Below are 22,373 nucleotides of genomic sequence, written 5' to 3'. Positions count from 1 at the left end.
TCATTCTCTTAGTAGCCCAAATGGGCAGGAACTGGCAATCCACTCAAGTCCCCCAAGTAGGTGGCAGCAATGCAATGCCTGGCACCATCCCTGCTGTGCCCCAGGGTCCATGCTAGCGGGAAGCTGCAGCCTGGAGCCCACGTGTGGTGCCACACCCAGGGACTCTGATATGGGACAAGGGCTGATCACCTAAAGCAGCAGATGATACAGTCTGCTCTCTTGCTCAGTCACAGGCTGAATGCAATTCTGAAACGGCACTCAAGATTGAAGATCTTTGAAGACTCCACTTTAAATGTCATCCCTGGCCCCACCCTTTTAGTGGAAATTTGATTCAAATTTGCTAGCGACTCCGTCTCAAAATCAGCTTGTTGAGTATCCTTCGTGTGCCTGCTACACAGATACGCAGCTTTTGTGACTTCCTTCTTTCACAATGCTTACAAAACCCATTTTACAGGAATTTAAACTGGCTGAAAGAAGGCCAATCTCCTGCCCAAAGAAAAATGACAAAATATCCTGACCATACACCCTCTAAGGTAAAAGAAAAAGAGATGATTAAAATCCTGTCTGAGAGCAAAAACTAACCAGAGGGTTTCTGGCCAGAGATCAACCTGAAATAAAAGCACTTTATCTTCCCAATGGGTATTTTTTTAAAAACACTTTTATCATACATTCACTCGTCAGCGAATTCACAGACACTGAAAGTTAGCTGCCTCTACTTTTGAAACAAAACTATTTTTTTTTTTAAGTCAATTCATTCATGCAGTCGTAGGCAATCCTATGGGCGGTGACACCGAATTTACTTTTCTTCCTTGGTAGCTTCTGGTCAATGCTGCCCTCTATGGGCTATAGGGAGTAAAGACGGCAAAAAGACCACATAGAGTTGCCAACAGCATCATTGGTAGAACTAAGAGGAATTTGAAATTACCTGCTCCAATTCCTTTTGCTTCTTTGGTTGGTTGATATTTTTTTTTCATAAACAGAGAAATGAGAACATAGAGAAGGAAGTTCATTTGCTCAGATTTCATAGAAATGATTAATAAAGAAAGTGACTAGAACCTACATTTGCTGATGTCTATTCCAAGTTTATAGTTTCTGATTTTCCCTAACAACACTAACACAGATGTTGAATTTCATAACTCTTTTTAAAAGATAATGTATTCATAGGTTTCTTTGCTTATTTGAAAGTCAGAGCATTGTGTTAGAGAGAGAGAGAGAGAGAATAGAAAATAGGAAACAGTGACAGATGTTCTTCCTTTTGGTTCACTCTCCAAATGCCAGCAATATTCAGGACTGGGTCAGCCTGAATCCAGGAATTAGAAACCCCCCGCAGGTCTCCCCCATGGTGGCAGGGACCCAAGTACTTAGATCATAATATGCTGAGGAAGAAGATTGACAGTGGAGTGGCAGGACTTGAACCGGCACTTTCACATGGGATGCTAGAATTGTAGGCAGCTATTTAACTTGCTGCACCACAACACTGTCCCTTCACAGCTTTTTTTTTTTTTAGTTAAAACACACATTCTTGAATTCATGTACCTCCTTTAAGTCCTTATCTTCCATAATGCAGTTTTGTAGGAATAATGATTCATGCCTTCCCCTGCTGCCATTTTCCTCATATTATGTTTTTAATATGTCGGATGAGGGAAAACAGCACTATCTATACACCTGGCAGGGCTAAGGAACTTGGGGCCTGTGAAAATCATCATCTAACCTGACCTCGCCAAGCCACGGTAGGTACAACTGGAATCCCAATAAATCAACAGCTGGCCAAGTTTAAGCTGTTGATTTTGAGTTTCATAAATACTCAAGTGGCCCTTGGCAGGAAAGCTTCCCCACCCTTGAATGACTGCATCAGTAGAGGGATACATACGTGAATTGGGTGTTCCAAAGGCAAAACAGGATCCACGGGGTTTTTTTAGTTTTGAAAGAGAACAGAAAGCAAATGACGTTAATGCTCAGTGAAAGAGGAAGGAATGATCGGATGCTGTCACATTTCAGGCAGATGAGGTAAGACAGAGAAAACCAAAGATTCTAGAACACAATTATTCAAGAAGTTCCCCAGGTAAGGCACCCCAACAACAGAATCTCATCAACTGGGGTCACACCTGACGTCCTTGTTATCATGATCCGGGGTGTGAGTGGCTCAGTGAAGCCATGCTAGGTTCTCACCCATACTCCCTCCACTCTAGATTTCTCTTTAAAGGTGGAATCCAGAACCCTGCTGTACTCAGCAGCTGACCAAAAACTTTGGATTCCATGAGATGCAAAGGTTCATATCTTACCAAGAAACCTCGGGTTATTGACAACAACAATAATAAACGGCTTCCATATACTGAGCACTTACAATATGCCAAGTCCAAGGCAAAGTATTTTTCACCTCTAATCTTGGTCAGTTCTCCAAAGAAATGCTCTGTACGCGACACCATGATAGTTCTCAACTCACAATTGGATGTTTGTGCTCTAGACAGGTCACACAGCTGGGAACGAACAGAGCAGTTTGTCTACCTGCAGAGCCCAAGCTCTCATCCTCTCGGCTCTGTGGACATTGGGAAAGGTGGCAGGAACTTGCACTTGTCCCACAAAGATCAGTCCTGGAGATTGAACCCAATAGCAAGAGATCTTTTTTGTTGTTATTTTATTTTTTTGATAATTTTTACATGTTTGATTAGGGTGCAAAGGGTCAAGGGCTACAGGAAGGTAGGTGAGACCATTGCTTCAACACCTTTTTTCTTACTGTATCTGGGGAAAGAGGAGAGAGAGGAGAAGCCACACCCAGCCTCCCAAACATCCCAGGGTTCCTGATGAGGGGCATGCTCCGAGGGTCCTGCTCAAGTGGTTTTGATAGTTCAGCAGTTCTGTATTGCTGCCATCTTTTACTCCAATCATGAAGAAATCTCTCCAAACTCCACAGGCTGATATAGTCCACCTTAGAATCTCTGTTTGCCAAGATATTCACTGCCAACTCGGCTGTCGTTCTGTCCTCCATCCTCTGTTATGGTTCCAAGTGTCCTCTGCAGGCTCCAAAGTACTGCCATATCTTCCATGTGCATCTGGATATGCTGTCCAGTGCCCTGTCTAAGCCACTGAGGAGGCCCAGCTCTGGCACACGCACTCCATGCTCTGACCATGGGATCTGCAATTCTCTCCAAGATTGGAGTTCTGAGTCTAGCAGTTCTTTTGGGGGGATTCCCAAAGAAACTTCATCTGAGTTTATTCCAGACCTGGTTCTTGTATGTGCATTCCAATACAGGGTCCAGCATGATCCGTCACCCAAATTAGCTCATGAGCACACTGGTAGTTGGCAATTGCTGGGTCAGATGTCTCCAGCCCTGTCTTTTACGCAAACTAATGGATGTTGTTGTCCAGGCTGATCCTGCCCACTGCACACTTGGCCCTCATACAAACCAGTGGGAGCTGCAGCCTAGTTGAAGCGGCCCACAATAACTCCCACCAGGTCCACCCCCTGCCCTGGTTTCTGCGCTTGCCAGCATGAACAGCAGACTGGTCCTGTCTGTCCCACATCCCATTTAGCTCTCATACATGTCAATGGGCATTGAAGCCTAGTTCAACCCAACCAGACTCTTTCCAATCCACACTAGTGCTGGCAGGTGCCACTCTCTGACCAGCCATGCTTGCTCCTCATCCTGGTTTCCATGCTCACCAATGAGAGTTGCAGCCCATCAGAGAGGTACCCACTGTTTCCCTCCCACTCCTGGATCTTGTACTCTCCATAGTTAGCTTGACAGAGTTTGCCCCTCACCTCCTAGAACCACCATCTGGTAGCTGATGCTGCGGCAAAGTTCAATCAACCCACACCCACTCTGAGTTATGCAGGTACCATTAGGTACAGTCTGCCCAGCCTGGCTTTCCCCTGATCGAGCTTACATGCAGCCCAACAGGCGTTATAGCCCTGCCCTGCCTGGTCTGCCCCCAATCCCCTTCCTGCATTGATATACTCCTGGGGAGCAGAGAGGGTGTGAAAGTGCATTATGGAACTCACTGAGGTTGCCCTGTTCATCACACCCTCTCTGAAGTCAGCCCCTCCCTAGAAACTGGCACGCTCAGTTTGTTAACCACTGATGCGGGCCTTTCTTAGGGTCAGGTCTGTGTTCTCGGCCAGTGGCGCACAGCTCCTCTTTTGCCCTGTTTTACACGATCATGATCATGGCTATCTTACAACTTGGCAACTGTCTTTGATCTTATTTGATTGACCTTCCTGAAGGTGGGTTGTTAGATGCTAGAATTACACAGATTTCATTTCAACTTTATAAATCAAGAAAAAAAAATTGTACGGCAGATAGAATGAAACATCATTGTGAGGAACATTCTGAGAATCCACTTTTTGTCCTTCTGTTTCATCCTACATGCCACCAGCTGATCTGAGACCGGGAACAGCACTGGGCATGAGAGATGAAACAAATCTGTTAATGCCTCATGAAAGATGTTGACTTTGAAATCAACTGCATCCAATGTCTTTCTTCCTAATGACAGCATTGGTGAGTAAAAATGAGTTTTGCTTCATTCCCCTGCCTTCTCCCATTCCATTTACTGAACTTGAACTGAAAATGGCGATTGCTTCTGCAACTTCTCTATGCCTTTGATCAACTAAGGAGCCAGAAAAAGCATTGAATTCTGACAGGACTTCATGCCATCTTTCATAAAACAGTGCAGCCTATGGTGAAGCAAGTCCTGTGCTAGACCTAGGGCTCACTCCACTACAAAACTACTTTTGTGGCTGAATTTCTTTTTCTGTGAAATAGAGTGAACTGCACCAGAAATTCCTCCTCTGAGGGAGTCTGTAAGACACAGAATCTCTGACTCCTCTCAAAGATCCTAATTTTGCATTTCTTGAGTATACCAGGAAGGTCTACAGTTTTACTAAGCTCTCAGTGATTCCAGCCCCAGTCCAGGAATCACATTCCCACACTGGGTGATGTCTTAAGTTCAAGGTCTTGGTTCCACATTTTTCTCCTCCGTTCCAGAGAGTCAACAAGACATCTGATTACTCTGTCCTGACCCCTGCCCTCATATCTCCACTTACAACCTACCTGCCCTCCACCCTTTTTTACTATATCCCTCCCATGTCAAGTTACATCAAGAAACATAGGCCTTGACACATTATTGAGGCAGTAATATAAACCTGAGATACAATCGACATGGGCCTTAATCCCAGGCCACTGATTGCATTTAAGAAATAGCATAGTTGGATGTGAGGGCGATCTGGCTGCGACATCTGTCACCCCATTGATCGCCAGGGTTGATTCGGCTGATCTGGCTGGCTAGGTGGGTGTCCCCTTCCTCCCTCACCGCTCCATGTGCGTCCCTCCCGAAGCTGCGCGCTCGGTCGAAGAGGACGACCATCCCCGCTAGAGGAGGACTGGTCTTCGGTCAAGGGTATATGAGTAGCTGCGCTCCCCTGTTAGAACCTCCAAACAAGCTCTCAAGAAATAGCATAGTCGTGCATCTCCATTTGCTCTGGCTCTAGACTCCACAGACGACAGAAATTGGGGATTTATGGAGCATTTGGGGATCATTTAACATATTCCTGCTACCAATCAGAAAATAAAATAATCCTCCTGAAGGGGTAGGACTCTGCGGTCCTGTAGCAGATCCCATAGAGAAGGAGAAGAAACTTACATGGTGTCCTCATCACTGTGCTCATTATTTGTGACTGAATTGTGATTTCCATCCCTTGCGGTCTTGCAGAATTTGGGAGAGAAATACAATTTCAGAGAGCTCATGTCCATAGACAACCCCCAGTGAGGAGCTGATGGCCACAGTTTATAAGTTCCTGGAACTGCAGTGAGACTTTTAATTCTCACACAGTCTGGCTATGAGCCCTAGGCAAACTTGCTCCACCTCTCCAAGACCCATTTCTAACAGCCATCCAGGAAGGGAAGAGAAGGAATTTCTACCCTAATTAAAGTTGATTTAGACCAATTCACAACCACAGAGGTCTCATCATCCAAAAATTACATGAAGAACTGGGGAAAGAACTTAAGAAAATTATACAGGCAAAGAAAACTCCATGGACATATGCAGCACTGTGAAATGGGTTGCGGTCATTTTCCAGAAAGAAAGAGGACATCTGATTGTAAAAGCAGCTCAAGGAGGGAGATCTGTAGGAAGCAGCAGAGGAGGAACAAATGGGTTCAGAGGAGGAAGAAATAGGGTTCAAGACAGGTCTAGCTTATACTGAGCCATTAAAGGAAGGATTCCAAAATGAAGACGAAAACTGCTTTCTAATTTGTGAAAATTCAAGAGATAAAACGTAGTGTTAAGAAAAAGACCCAAGAAGGCAATAGCTTCTCCTATAAATTCTCTGATGCTCCACTTCTTCCCCTGTCAAGTGGGGGTAATATCTATACCTGCCTGGAAGGACACTGTAAGATTCAAATTAGAAGTTGCACTTAAAAACCTGCACCTGACACAGTTGAGTCCTCAGGGGGTGGGAACTTTAGTTATGACAATGAGTGTTTCATTGCAAAATACCTAACAAGGTAGGGTGGTAAATGAAAAGAACCACATCTTTTTCATTTCAGACTAGAAGGATAAGTGAAAGAAAGTAATATCTAAGAGCACAAAATCAGAATTAGATGTTAGATTGACAGCTATGTGAAGTTTTGGAAATTTTAGGAATAATAGAGACAAGAGTAAGGCTTAAACAGGGATTAACAGCTGATTAATGAGAACATCTGACACTGACACAGCACACAATTTGTATTTAATAAACCTTTGCTCCTGAAGAAAGACTAAGTGCTACGTGGAGGCTGACTGATCAGCAAGCTACACTGGTGCTGGCATGGTGGCACAGCATACTAATCCTCTGCTTGCAATGCTGGCACCCCATATGGGCACCAGTTTGTGTCCCAGCTGCTCCACTTCCAATCTAGTTCTCTGCTATTGTGCCTGGGAAGGCAGTGGGAGATGGCCTAAGCCATTGGCCCCTGCAACTATGTGGGAGACCCAGAAGAAACTCTTGGCTCCCCGCTTTGGATCAACGCAGCTCCAAACATTGCAGTAATTTGGTGAAATAGGGTGGGGGCTAAGCCAGGAAATGAAAGCTCTCTCTTCTCTGTCTCTTCTTCTGTTTCTGTAACTCTTTTTAATAAAAATAACTTTAAAAAACAGACAAAAGGCTTCTCTTTACTATTACTGCACAAGTGTTCTGTCTTCTGGAATGTAATCAAGAATGAGTGAAATGGGAACTGTCACAGATATTTGAGATAAGAATGAAATATCTGATAATCTTTTGTTCCCCTGTGATTCAGCACAAAATAATCTAAGAATTAAACACAAGTTAACATTTTGTTCCTCCTTTCTTACTTTCATAGTCACCACCTTCTCGTCTGCAAGGAAATAGCGCGGCACTCCCGTCTTTCTGCAGCTGTTACACACGGAGAGCTGGGAGCTTTGATGCCCAGTTTTCCTTAAGTTGTTCACTCCTGTGCAGATTTTCTGCTTTTCCAAGGTGTGAGTTAGTGCATGACAAAGCTTTTCAACATCAAATCACCTTCGTGTTTCATCAAGATATACAGTCTTAGTTCAAACCTATCCCCAATTTACTCGTTCTCGTCTGCCTTCTCCAAGCCTGTCTTCTGAGCCTTTGTGAATGATGTCACGTTGCCTCCTTCACAGTGTTAAAGGATGGCTCTTTTCTGGCTAATAAACAAAGTAAGACACTCAAAACTCTTTGCTAATCATAACATGAAAAGAACAAGATGACATTCCATGGTCTGACCGTGGAGTGCATGTGTCAGAGCTGGGCCTCCTCTAGCTTAGACGGAGGAGTGGACAGCATATCCAGGTGCACATGGAAGATATGGCAGGACACTGAAGTCTGCAGAGGACACCTGGTACCACAACAGAGGACAGAGGACAGAACAAGTCAATCAACCACTCCAACCAAGAGTTGGCAGTGAATATATGGGCAAACAGAGATTCTAAGGTGGACTATGTCAGCCGGTGGAGTTTGGAGAGATTTCATCAGCAATACAAAACTGTTGAACTACCAAAACCACTTGAGCAGGACCCTCGGAGCATGCCCCACAGCGGGGACCCTGGAGTGGTGTCCAGAGGCGCCTCTCCATCTCCGGATGCAGAGGCGTTTGGGAGGCTGGGCGTGTCTTCTCCCCTTACCTCTCCCCTTTCCCCAGATAGCAGAAGGAAAGTAAAAGAATGTGGAAACAATGATATCACCACCTCCCTGCAGCCCTTGATCCTAACCACCCTAATCAACTATGTAAAAATCATCCAAATAAATAAATAAATCCTTAAAAAAAAAAAAAACTCTTGGTAAACCAGAACACAAAAAGAACAAGATGACATTTTTTTCCTCAGGAGATGTGAAACTGTTGAACAAATGGTCACATCAAGTGTAGGGTGGATGGGAGAAAGCAGATACTCTGTGGGTGGGGAAATAGATTGGCACCACCATGCTGGAAGACAAATCTGTAATAACTATTCAACTTAAATGTGCACATTCCTTTCAGGCTAAATTTCTAACTCTTGGTTGCTACCTTAGACATTGCCGTAAACGCTTAGAGAGGCAAGCAGTAGCCAAGATGTTCACGGTAGCACAATTTATAATAAAAAGACACTAGAAGAACCCGAATACCCCTCAAGGGGCAACAGAGCCTAAGAACAAATATGGTATGAAACATTTTTCAGTAATTTGGCATAATAATGCAGATTTCTCTGGACCAAAAAAGAAAGCGGCCTAATAGGCAATGTAAAGAAATAAGGCCAACTAGAGACTAGAGTAGTTTGATAGCATTTTTTTCAAATATATAAACCTGTGCGTTTCTGTATCTGTGTATACATGTAAGTGATAACACAAAGATCTAGAATGATCATCTTCAGCTAATAATGGTGATTATCTCAGGGGAAGGTGCCAGAATAAAGGAGGGGCATCCAAGAAGATTTTCTTTCTGCCTGTTTATCTGGAATTACCTCTATCTCTATCCTCCAGCACAATGCCTTCGTATCATATAATTTTAAATAAATATTAGCTTAAAAATGAATAGGTGATTTCACTACTACCATCCCTGGCTTGAAGCCAGACACTGCGGAGGAAGAAGTGAAATCTCAGTAGCAGGCTCTGGGAGAGAGCCCGGAAGCAGAGAGGAGAAGCCAGCAGAGAAATGTGTAAGTATGCTTCACTTAGATCCCAGCTCACAGGAGGATGTGAAATGTGGCCACTGCAGAGTAAAAATAGCCGATTCCAGGAAAGGCAGGCAGGCCACAGGTTGTTCCTGCGGCCAAAGACAAATTACTCATAAAATACAGACCCTTGGCCAGCACCATTGTGGAGTAGGCTAAGCCTTCAACTGTGGCGCCAGCATCCCGTCTGGGTACTAGTTCATGTCCCAGCTGTTCCGCTTCTGATTCAACTTACTGCCTGTGGCCTTAGAAAGCAGCAGAGAACGGCTCCAAGTCCTGTACCCCTGAATCCATATGGGAGACCTGGAAGAAGGTCCTGGCTTCGGTTCAGCTTAGCTCCGGTTGTGGTGACCATTTGTGGAGTGAACAAACTGATAAAAGATATTCATTCTTTCTGTTTCTTTCCCTCTCTTTCTCTCTTTTTCTCCCTTCCCCCCCTCTCCGTAACTCTGCCTTTCAAATAAAGCGAAATAAACGTTTAATAAAAACACACAGCCCCCTTACCTTCAAGCATAGAAACATTCATTTGCTGTGTAGATGCTCGGAATGTTGATGAGAGAACCCATGCTTCAGAAGCTTTAGGGGAAAAAAAGGAAAAAAAAAATCCTGATAAATTTCGACTTTGAGTTTCAAACAAGAAGATTGGCATGCTTCAAATGAAAATGACAAGAGTAAATGCCACCAAGTCCAGTGTGTAAAAGCAAACATGCTTGAGGTCCGAGATCTGCGCAGAAAGGTCTCTCAGAGCGAGCACTGTGACTCCGCAGGTGAGGGACCACTTCAGTGCCTGCATCCTGTATCAGGTTGAGGGACCACTTCAGTGCCTGCATCCTGTATCAGAATGCTTGAGTTGCATTCCACGCTCTGCCTTCAATTCAGCTAGCGAGCATCCCTAAAGGCAGCAGGTGGCAGTGATGGTACTTGGCCCCCTGCACCCATGAAGGAGACCTGGATAAATTTCCAGCCTCCTTTTTCCTTCCCTCTCTTCTCTTTCTCACTTCCTCTCTCTGTTTCTATCTCACTTTTCTGCCCTGCTTTTCAAAAAATATAAATAAATATAACTTAAAAAAAAATCACCCACATCTCTTTCTCCTCTCTCCTCTCTCTATCATAGAAATGAGCAAGCCACAAACATTGCCCTGATGCCAGTTTGCCCAGGTTGTCTTCATGGCACAAAGGATCAATACCATGCCCAGTCACCTGGTTCAATATCACGTTCACTCAGTGTTTTCCCTCCTTGTCCAAGGGGGAGGAAAGAGAGGGAGTGAGTGTCCACCCACCTTTGGAGGAGAGCAATGGAGTGCCTGCTGAAGTTATCCCAACACTGGTCCATGAGTCACCAGAGGCAAAAAACGTTTCTGATTCTGAAAAAGAAAAAAAAAAAAAAACAGTTGACAAAAGATAGCTGAAGGGCCCAGTGCAATAGCCTAGTGGCTAAAGTCCTCGCCAGGATCCCATATGGGTACTGGTTCTAATCCTAGTGGCCCTGCTTACCATCTAGTTTCCTGCTTGTGGCCTGGGAAAGTAGCCGAGGCTAGCCCAAAGCTTTGGAACCCTGCACCCATGTGGGAGACCCAGAGGAGGCTCTGGGATCTTGGCTTCAGACTGGTGTAGCTCCAGCCATTGAGGCTACCTGGGGAGATGGAAGATCTTCCTCTCTGTCTCTCCTCTCTGTATATCTGACTTTGCAATAAAAATAAAATAACTCTAAAAAATAAAAAAAATAAAGTTAATGGAGTTATCCAGACCTTACTGAGGCAAATAAAACCTTCTTCGAGCCGTCTTATGAGTGCTTTTGGATGCTTTTCAGTTTGGAGTCTGAGGTTGGAATATGGTGGGAGTTTGATAAATCCTGCAAGCAATGGAGCTAATCACTTTGTGAGAGATACTAGGTACTGGGCCAAGAAGTCAGCTGGAGAACCAGAAGTACTGCCTATTCAGAGAGAAAGAGAGAAACAGAGAGAAAGAGAGACAGAGAGACAGACAAAACCATAAAGCAAGAAAAGGACCAATTGTGAAACCTTAGCCGTACCCGCCCCACCTCCCACCCCCATGCGCACATTATTGTGGACTGAATTGTGTCCCTTTACAGTTCAGATAACCCTCAGAGTATGTGAATTTTGAGAATACCCTTTAAAGAGATAATTCAGACAGGAGGAGGTGATATGGATAGAATCTAATGCAGTATAAATGGCATCCTTGCAGCAGATTAGGACAAAGGAGGGAGGAAGGCCCCATGCAGTCCACGCGGGGGTGGAGCCTGCCGTCCACAAGCCGAGAAGGAGGACATAGAAGAAACCAACGGACATTGTGGTGTAGCGAGTTAAGCCAACACCTGTAAAGCCAGAATGCCATCGGGCTACCAGTTGGACTGCAGGCTGCTGTGCCTCTGCCCCAGCTCCCTGTTAATGTGCCTGGGAAAGCAGACCCAGATGGCCCAAGGGTTCGGGTCCCTACATCCGACGAAGCTTTTGGCTCCCAGCTTTGGCCTGGCCCAACCGTTCAGGGGGTGAATCAGCAATGATCTCTTGCTGCATCTCTCCTTCCCTCTCTGTAACTCAAATAAATACAGAAATAGGGTTGTTATAGAGACCACAACCTTCAACAACAGAAAAAAGAACCAACTGACACATTAACCTTGACCTGCTGGTCTCCATAAATTTGAGATAACAGACTTCTGTCACTTAAGTCACCTAGCCTGTGGTATTTGTTATGATGTGTCTAACCAACACACACACCAACAAAGCAAACCAACACACACACACACACACTCAAGGAGCAAGTAGCTAGGTTGACTACTTTAGTGAGAGAAACCTGCTCTCAGGAGCCCAGGACACATCTGCCAGCAAGACACATAGAAAGGCCGATTGCTCCACATACCTGGGGCGAGAATGGGCCCTTCTGTGCCAGTGGTCAGGGGCCCTGTGGATGTCTCTGGAAGGGAGGCCAGGGTTGTAGCAGGGGGTGTGGTTGTCACTGTTGTGAGGAGAGCAGTGGTTGTCTGTAGTGTTGTCCCACTTGTGAGGTCGGGGTTAGTCCCAACTGTGGTTGGAAGCACTGTAGTAGTTGTTGTCAAACGGGGGGTGGTAGTTGGACGAGAGGTTGTCGTTCGGCGAGTGGTTGTGGGTGCTACAAGCAACAGAAGGTAAAAAAAAAAAAGGCATGATTGATGTCAAGAAAAGAACAAGGAAAAGGAAATGCCAGGATATCTCAAAAATCTTGTGGAAAAATGAAGGTAACAAGGTATCTTACTTTGATACCATTTTTTTGGACACCATATATTATTTTTCATAATATGAATTTTCCATGAACCTTCTGAAGTTTATGAATTTCAAAAATGCAAATACCAAAATAAATCCATTGTTTGCTGCCATTTTCCACAAATTCGTATCTGCAATCTGACCATTTATGCTGCTTTCAGCTGCCCTCTCTTGGTCCATAGTACTGCCCACTGATTCTGGATTCCTTGGTGTGGGCATCGTGGCAAAGTGAGTTAAGCTGCCACTCAGGACACTCACATCCATATCAGATTATGGGTTCAACCCTCAGCTCCTCAGCTTCTGATCCAGCTGCTCACTACAGGTACCCTAGAAGGCAACAAATCATGTGTCAAGTGCTTTGGCTCTGCCACTCACACAGGAGACCAAGATGGAGTTTGGATTTCTGGCTTCAGCCTGGTCCAGCCCTGGCTGTTGAAAGCATTTGAGAAATGAACAAACAGATAAAATCTCTCTCTCTCTCTCTCTCTCTCTCTCTCCCTCCTTCCCTCCCTTCCTCTTTCCTTTGCTCCCTCCCTCTCTCCCTCTCTCTTTGCCACTCACTATTTGCCTTTCAAGTAAATGAAAATAAATAGGCACTTAAAAATTCAAGCGAAATACAATTTTGTGTCTTCTTCAATTCCCATTTCTTCCAATCTGTACTTCACACTTTGACTAAAGTCAGTATTTAAAATGAAAAAGTCGGATTATATATACTCCCTGTTTAAAACTTGTACAGGATCTTCCTTGCCCTTAAGAGCCCAATCCTGTTTCATGGCCCATGAGGTCTTCTGCCTCAACCCTGCCTTCTTTCCTGTCTCATGTCCCCACTTCCCTCTCCCCACATTTTCTAAACCAGCCAGCCTTGCTTCAGTTCTTTGATCACAGATCTTCCAGCCACAGCAACTTGGACTCGCTGCTTCCAACTCACTCACGGCCAAGGCTGAGCGACTCCTTGTTAGCCTCGGGTCTCAGCTGAAAAGCCACTTTTGTAACGAAGCACACAGACTCGGCACTAACTATAAAGCTTCTCTGTGAAGTGCGTTCCTGTTTTATACTCCCAGCATGTATGCGCTGCCTAACTGCACATTTGATTTTTATTGTTCAGTGGCTGCTTCTCCCATTCGAATGTAAGCACCATAAAAAAAAAATCTGGAATTTATTTTGTTCTCTGCTAAAAATGCAGCTCCTATCACAGTACCTGGCACATAGTAGGAGCTCCTAAAACATTTGTATGGATATAAAAGGAATGTGTAAATGAACAAATTAATCCAAATTAGCCTCAGAGTATGCAACATGGTGTGAGAATGTACTGTTTTTTTTTAAAGATTTTATTTATTTTTATTGCAAAGTCAGATGTATACAGAGAGGAGGAGAGACAGAGAGAAAGATCTTCAGTCTGATGATTCACTTCCCAATTGACTGCAACGGCCGGTGCTGCGCCAATCTGAAGCCAGAAGCCAGGCGCTTCTTCCGGGTCTCCCACGCGGGTGAAGGGTCACAAGGCTTTGGGCCATCCTTGACTGCTTTCTCAGGCCACAAGCAGGGAGCTGGATGGGCCAGGGTTAGAATCAGCACCCATATGGGATCCCGGCGCGTTCAAGGTGAGGACGTTAGCTGCTAGGCCATGGCGCCGGGCCTGAGAATGTATTTTTTCAGGTATTAAACTGGTTCGTGGCCGCACCTGAATTGAGGTTGATTAGGCAATTAAAACTAGGTTTAACCTCCACAGTCTATTCTACAGATCTCATCTTCTCTGGAAAATAACAAATTTCCATGGATTATAATGGACATAAAGTTATCATTTCGTTCCATTGTAAATGACCTCACAGACTACTTGGGTCAACAAATATTTTATAAAATAATTACTGGATATGACATATTTGAAAAGGGAAGACTTTAGTGTCCCTGCACAGTGGCATAGCCAGCTAATCCTCTGCCTGTGAAGCTGGCATCCTATATGAGAGCTCCTTAAAGTCCCAGTTGCTATACTGCTCCCTGCTGATGCCCTGGGAAATCGGCAGAGGATAGCCCAAGTCCTTGGACACCTGCATCCATGTGGGAGACCAGGAAGAAGCTCCAGGCTCCTGACTGCAATTGGTTCAGCTCTGGCTATGGCAGCTATTTGGGGAGTGAACCAACGGTTGTAAGACCTCTCTCTCTGTCTCCCCACCCCCAGTCCCTTTCTCCTTCTTGTTCTCTCTATTTTTTTTCTCTCCTTCTCACTCTATAACTCTGCCTTTTAAATAAAAATACAATAACAAATAAAATAAAATCTCGATTTTTTTAAAAAAGAAAAAGTTCAGTTGGAGTTACTCAGACCCAATCAAGCTCATTCTCCTCTTCTAAAAAACTGCCAAGACTGCCCAAACCTCATGTCCTTTCCCTTATTAATGAGTACCAAACTATCAGCTTACAAGCTAAAGCTAAGCCACGGATATATATTATTTCCTTTACATGTTTTTAAAGCATGCAAACAGCAAAATATTGCCACATAATTCAAATGAAAATAGGGAGCTATAAAAACATAAGGCCCAAGTCTTCCAGGTGAGCCCTTCCTGGGTGAGCACAAGCTGCTCTGTTCAGACTGACCCTGCAATTCCTTCCCTCCTGGACTGTTCCATTTCTGTGTCTTTCTGGGCTTCAAGGCTTTTGAAACTCAGCTGCCTGCTCTATGGCTTCTCACTTCAAAGGGAATCTTCCACTCACTACTTAAGTAAAAATCCTTTCCCACTACTCATTAAATTTGCCCCATTAGTAACTGAGTCTCCTTGAGTACAACACAAGCCCTCCATTTACTCACCTCTCTTTAGCTGCAGACGAACATTCCTCTTCACATCATTGAACCAGCCGGGTACCTCTATGCGGCAGCAGTACACTCCACTGTCATCTTCATTGGTATTGAAGATGGTCAAGGAGACATCACCTCTCTGGATATTCCCCAAAAGCCTGTATTTTGATGATTTAGGTGAGGTCACCTTTGTTCCATCAGTGTGGAGAATCTCCTGGTTGCATTTGGAATTGGGGCATGGTCCTCTGCCCCAGCACATGCTGTTGCTGCTGCGAGACCAAGATGAATGCGTACAGGGCAAAGTCACTGACTTGCCCAAAACTCCAGTCTGGACTATCTCTGATGCAGCTGATGCTGTGAGGGACAAGAAGAGAAGCAGTTCACACAGTGCCTACATCTCCCGACAGGCTATGCAGTTCGTGTACTATCAGATGCTTCCAGGAAGAGGCAGCGCATTACACTCTGTAACATTTTCCAGCTTAAATTTAGCGTATCTTTGAACTCTGTCAAGCCCCTGATTCCCCAGGCTCTGTCTGCTGGGAAGAGATAGTTGACGATTTGAGTATCTAAACTCACCTCCACAGCTAAGCAACTTTGCTGATATAAACACTCTCGCATCTGGAGCGCCGTTGAAGAAACTCAAATGAAAAACCCTGATCCTAAAACCCAATTTCACTGAATCATATAAAAAGTACCTAAACACAATCTTCTGGACAATTGGCTTGCTGTGACACATCATGAATTAGACACAAAAGCACTTTACAAGATATAGGCCTAGCCAAAAACTTCTTAGAAAAGTCACCAAACGCATAGGCAGTCAAAACCAAAATAAATAAACAGGACTACATCAACATAAAAAGCTTCTATACAACAAAGAAAACCATCAACAAAGTGAAGAGGTTACCCACAGAATGGGAGAAAATCCTTGCACAATACACTACAGGTAGGGCACTAATATCCAGAATTTACAAAGAGCTTCAGAAATTCAACAATAGCAAAAACTAACAACCCTGTTAAGAAATGGTGAAGGAAATGAGCAGGCATTTTCCAAAAAGAACAAATTCAAGTGGCTAATAAATGCATAAGAAAATGCCCCGGCTCCTTTGCTATTAAGGGAATGCAAAACAAAGAAGCAAACAAACAGAAAAGTACATTGAGGTCCCACCGAACTCCAGTGAGAATGGCCTATATTCAAAAATCTACTAACAACACTTACTGATGGGAACATAGGGAAAAAGGTACTCTGCTCCACTGTTCCTTGGAGTGTAGGTTAGTGCAGCCACTATGGAAATCAGTATGGAGTGCACTCAGAGAACTGAAAATAAATCTAACATATGATCTAGCTATATCCCACTCCTGGGAATATAACCAAAGGAAGTAAAATCTGCATGTGGAAAGTGACCTGCAACACTTTATGTATAGCAGCAGAATCCACAATAGTGAAAACAGGGAAATAATCCAGATATCCATCAAAACAGGAATGGGTAAAGAAACTTCGTATATCTATTCCATGGAATATTACTCAACCATTAAAAAGAATAAAATTCTATCACTTGCAACAAAATGGTCCCACCTAGAAGTCATTAAGTTCAAAAGGACAAATAGAGTATGTTCTCTCTGATATAAATCAGCATTCATGCAAAATATGAAACAAATATACAGAATAATAAGTATATACATATATCCTCAAAAACGAACTGTAAAATGGAGACTAGCATACCAGGAAGTGAACATATGTTGCAATAGGCAATTCTACTTCCAAATAGAAGGCAGACTCCCAGTGAGACAGTTTAATATACCTTGAAAATATGATACTAGATTTTCTATCTTTGTCTATGCCTACAATTCCATGATACACTTAAGTAGCAGAATGTTAAACTTGTAACTGTTACAACTGTAATAATATGGGGGGAGATGAGGAGGGGAAATTGAGGGCGGGAAAAGGAAGGGAAGGGGAGCAAATCCCTGTACCTACAAAAACATCCTGGAAAATAATAAAAAGAATTTTAAAAATATAAATTTAAGTGCAGTTCAGGAATTATTTATTTTCCACTGAGGAAACAGTAACTATATAACTTACGGGATCCAATGTGATGTTTTGATCCATGCATATGTTATAGAGGATTCAATTAGGTTCAGTAACATATCCATAAGTTCATCAACTTCATTTTCTTTTATAGAGTGAACATTTTAAAAATACAGCCTCTAAGGAATATTTTGAAATTATCTTATTTGAAAGGCATTATAGAAAGAGAAGAAGAGAGAGAAGGAAATCTCTCTTCAACTTTACTCCCCAAATGCAACAGCCAGGGCAAGGCTAGGCTGAAGCCAGGTGTACAGAGCTCCATGCAGGTGACCCATGACGATGGCAGGGGTCCCAGGAGTGGATCTTTCATCTATTGCTCTCCCAGGTTCATCAGCAGAGAGCTGGATCAGAATCAGAGCAGCCAGGACTTGTCCTGGTTCTCTGACATGGGATGCCAGGATCAGAGGTGGCTTAACCCACTGCCCTAAAAGCTTGCCCCTATTTTAGTAATTTTGAAATATGCAGAACAGTATTATTAATTCTAGAAACCATGCAGAGAAATAGATGCCTAAAACTCAAGATTTCAGTCCGACAGTCTGTTGTCTTTGATTGACATCTCTCCCTTTCCCATCATCTTCCTCTGCTAATCACTTTGCTTCTACGAGATTGGCTTGCTTAGATTCTGCACATAAGTGACAGTATTTGTCTTTCTATTTCTGGCTTGTTTCACTTAGTAGAATACTTATTTTGAAATGTCAGAGCTATATGGGTCATAGGAATTATCCGTAATAGCAGTGTAACTTAAAAAATGCTGGAGGCCTGAGGTTTACTACATTAAGCAATGCGAAATGGAATGCTTGAACACTAAAAATGAAATATAGATGTTTCCCAACTTTGGCCACTCATCAGCAAAACCTGGGTAGCTTGTTAAGACAGTATATGTTATTACCCAATATTGAGTCAGACCTCTACTGCCAACACTCATGGATATGTACATTAATCAAGTTCTAGGTTGTTCTACTGTAGCTGAACCCTCTTACCCAGCATATGTAAACCACTACATTAGCTCTTCTAAGAGCATTTTCATTTCTGATATTTTGTGAAATATATTCACTATTGCAAAGCTCAAGCCCATTTGTTCAATTAGGGATCAGCAATTGTTTTAACTCCTAACCCAAATGCCATTGAGGTGAGACCCTGGCAAGCTGTAGTTCCTAAATGGTGAGGACCACATCCAAACTCCCCAGCTTGGGTTACCATTCATGATTCTCTCCAAGGTACCTTCCTTTGAGATTCTCCATTCTCTGACGTGGCTCACCCTGCTGCTGGCTGAGTTGTGAGGCATGGCCATCAGTGCCATGGTGCTTTGTGACTCTGCTGCCAGAAGCATTCAGCTTTCCGCTCTGGTGGCAGATGGCATGAAACCCAAAAGTTACCCAGATGCTAAAAAGTCACGCTTCCTGAGCTTTACCCAGATGGCTTTAATAGGAAAAGTCATTCCCCATTTCTTTCCTTTCCTGGACTCAGTCTTTTCACTTTGTCCAACAGGAATGTCTCATGGATATAATGCTGTAAGAAGCCCACTTTGTGTCCATAAGAAACCAGGCAAAACACCAGAAGGGCATTGCTATCAGCCTCAGATGCATTGTTAACCTACACACATGTGCTTCAACGAACAACTACCTAAGTATGAGCTTGTTTCAATGAATATTTGGTAAACTTTTAAAATATGCACAAGAATGATTTCTACTAGATATTTAGAAGTTCGTTTTCCAGAGTACTAAATTGATATTTAAAGATACTATTCAGGAAGACCAAAAAAAGCAAAAAAGGGGAAAAAAGGACATATTAGGCAATTCATCAATGAGAAATAAGCCATAAGCCAATACACTTCTCCCATTTTACTGGTAAAAAAAAAAAAGACTGATACTATCTGATACTACCTAGTGTTGGCTAGCAGGTTAGTAAACCAGGCTACCATTCATTGCCAGAAAAGATGTGGGAAAGGACTTAACCTTTGGAGTTAACTGGAGTAAAATGAGGATGAGAACAATTCCAGCCACCACCCTCTGGGGTAATTTAGCACCTCCCATTAATATTAAATATGCATATGTCCTAGCCATTTCACTTTGGTTATCCAAGCCAGAAAAAACACAAACAAAACAAAAAACCCCAAACAACCCATGTGCATGAAGACACCTCTTGCAAACGTCTGTTGCAGCCTTCCTATGTATGTGAATGGGGTAGACAGCACCATATTCATTGCCAAACTATTCTGTGTTTATTCCATGGACTTTTATAAGAAATATGTTAGACAGATCTACATGATTTAACATGAAAGTTACAAGACATTCAAATGAAAGAAAATGAAGAATTCTGGAATAACACATAAAATATAAAACCCCTTTTGCTAAATAAATGAAAACATTTCGCATGTCTCCTTGGGCTCAGATAAATGCATAGAAAAGCATCTGGTGAGATGGAGCCCACACTCATTGTCAGGTGCCTCCCTGATCAGAGGAAACAGGACTGGGATTCAGAGCAGAAAGCACCAGAGATGTGAGTTTTATAACATTTCAATTTTTTTTCCACTGAAAGTGTTTTTGTATTACCCATCTGATTAAAAATTAATATTAAAAAAAAAGGAAGCAGACAGTTTGGTGTGGCAGAAAAACACCCATTAAGCTTACATTGTAAATCTTATTCTTCTCACTACTGCTTTTTTGTTCTTGGAGGAAAGCCACAGTAATCATTACCACAAAACAAAGAGGATAATACTCACCCCAGAAATGCTGCTAAGGTTCACATGAGATGAAGCCTCCTGCGCTACATGAAATTAGTAAAACAGTATAAAGGAAAGCACGCCCATGAGAATTTAGAAATAGGATATGATACGGTTTCAGCAGCAAAAGGCAATACTTGGAATGAAATCCATTTCCCTCCTCTAGAAGGACTAAGAGCGGGTACCACTAGGCTCTGGCACCATCTCTGCTTGCAGCGGAGGCCCTTAAGCAGAGCCGCTCCACCGCACGCTCTCAGCTGCCCCTCCGCAGGGTGAGGGGTTGATTAGGCATCTAGACGGAGCACACACAGTGAATCCAAGCAGTTACTGTCTTATAATTTGGCATTTTAGAAAAGAACACATGAAAATAAATCCAAAAGTAGATTCAGTTCACCAGGTGCAGCCCCTTACAAGCAGAATTGGAGAAGTCCACTCTACTCGTGTCCTAGCAGTAGCAGTGCAAGTGGACAGTAATTTTTGCCACCATAAAATCCTCAAAGCCCCAAGGTTCTGGGACAAGACAAAAGCCAGTTACTAACACTGTGCAAGATGCTAGTTTTTTACATCCAATTACAATGTGTTCACACCAACGTATGCAAGTAACACAGACTGCTTCCAGCCCCTAATGATTATTTCTTGAGTAATCTATCACATACTATACACAGAACTGGGTGCTAGAAAGCAACAAGAAATAAAGCGTTGGTCCTCCTGGAGCCTCCAGGGTGTCTTGGCAAAAAGGGCACTTAAGAAAGCATGGACCAGGTGACCAGTTCTCTAGTACTGGTATACCAGAGAGGATGAGAACTCAGCACAAACACGTCAGCCAGTCTAGAAGCCACTAGGTGACCAGGAGAAGCTGCAGGGAGTTAGTTACAAGGGAAGACAGTGTGATATTGATGTGAGAGGAAAAAGATCACATTTGTTTTCCTTAAAAATATAGATGCTTTCTCATGTAGCACATTTGAAAGATTCATGAGACACCAGCAAGGAATTTCTAAAACTGCAAGGATCATTAAATACTGTCTAGTTCTTAAATCATAGGTTGTTAAAACTGACCACATTCAGAGCCCTCATTTCACGTGTGGCAGAGCTGGGATGATTTAGTCCTAGTCAATGGCTAGTGAGTAGGAGCTGCCTGCACGGCACACTGCTAGGATGAGAAGGTCCCCACCTGCCCAACCCAAGTGTGGGCACTGGCCATATTCAACACCTGAAACAGTATGCAGCAGAGAAAGCTCATCTTGTGGCTGCACCCCAACAAAACAAAACAACAAAAGAGTGCTGCAAAGGAAGACAAGAATGAAAATCATAACAAGAACTTACATCAAAACAAACATCCCTGACTCTCATGGAAGCAACCCCAGCAGAGGAAACATTTTCTCTGTTTTACCTGACCACTTATTCCTGAACAGCCATTTCGAATTTAAGAATAAACTGTTACACCTTAAAAACCTCCCAGTCAGGTTCAACTTCAGATTAACCCCAGCATAACCAAGCAGAGGAGAAAGCTTCCAAACAGTAAGCCTGTGGGGAGGGGGAGAGAGGCTAGAAGGAAGTGGGCTTCTGCTCTACTAAGGCACAAGCAGCACACAGAAAGCCATGCTGGATGACAAGCCTTCCAAGGAAGGCTCTGGAACACTCACTCAGGTAAAGCCACTTAATCCCAATCGCCAGCCAGAAAATGAGAAGTCTCCTGGACATGGTGAATGCCAACAGACCCAGGAGTCTGTCTGTCTGTCCATAGCCCATTTCTTATACCACAGGGATTGCTGACAGGGCAGGACTTTCCTGTTTCATTTCTCTTTTTAACTTCATAACCTTCCCATTCTCCTGTCCTGAATGGCCTCCACCAATGGGACACATGATAAAATGTGCTGAGTACTTTACTCCTGGTGACCAGTGTGAGCAAACAAATATGGCATGGGCTTCTGTGTGCAGGCAGTTTCCAATCTGTGCATGCACCTGTGCTGGTGTGTGTGTGTGTATGTGTGTAGCCTGTGATTAAATACAACTGACTGACAGCATGAGCACTCATGTACACATAAATTCCTTGTGCAGGTCAAAGGAAAGACTGGAATTGACTTTGCTACCATCTTGCTTTCCCTCACCCTGGTCCCTGGCCCCATTGCCCTCATAAAGGACAAAAAGAAAGCAGAGCTGCAGTTAGTCACCCCACAAACCAAGTTTGTCAATCTCTGAACAAAATGAATGGTCCCAACAAAACATTTGAAGATGCTGATATTCGGATTCCCCACACCAACACAATCTGGTCTCCTTTGATAAAATTTACCAGTGGATGACCTTAGCCAAACCTACAGATCTTCTGGCTTGTTTTTGGTGTGTCACTTTTACATA

The 22,373-nt window shown here is 43.4% G+C and overlaps 1 protein-coding gene across 3 annotated transcripts in view; it reads right to left on the bottom strand.

Annotated features, from left to right (window-relative positions):
• Positions 1-21,777, bottom strand: part of TIMD4 (T cell immunoglobulin and mucin domain containing 4) — a 34,962-nt gene extending 13,185 nt beyond the window's left edge. For 2 of the 3 annotated variants that reach the window (XM_040990980.1, XM_040991030.1), the window contains exons 1-5: positions 21,662-21,777; positions 15,223-15,564; positions 12,043-12,291; positions 10,443-10,526; positions 9,667-9,738 (exon numbers count right to left, since the gene is read on the bottom strand). In XM_040990980.1, the coding sequence (XP_040846914.1) occupies positions 9,667-9,738; positions 10,443-10,526; positions 12,043-12,291; positions 15,223-15,564; positions 21,662-21,767 (853 nt within the window). In that variant the 5' untranslated portion in view covers positions 21,768-21,777. Of the gene's footprint in view, positions 1-9,666; positions 9,739-10,442; positions 10,527-12,042; positions 12,292-15,222; positions 15,565-20,018; positions 20,063-21,661 lie in introns of all 3 variants that reach the window. The other variant, XM_040991096.1, reaches the window with a different exon arrangement.
• Positions 21,778-22,373: the final 596 nt, after the last annotated feature.

The sequence above is a fragment of the Ochotona curzoniae genome, unplaced genomic scaffold (assembly GCF_017591425.1).
Source record: "Ochotona curzoniae isolate NIBS_2020 unplaced genomic scaffold, NIBS_Ocur_1.0 contig_1, whole genome shotgun sequence".
NCBI lineage: Eukaryota > Metazoa > Chordata > Mammalia > Lagomorpha > Ochotonidae > Ochotona > Ochotona curzoniae.
This window is presented reverse-complemented; position numbering and strand designations above follow the sequence as displayed.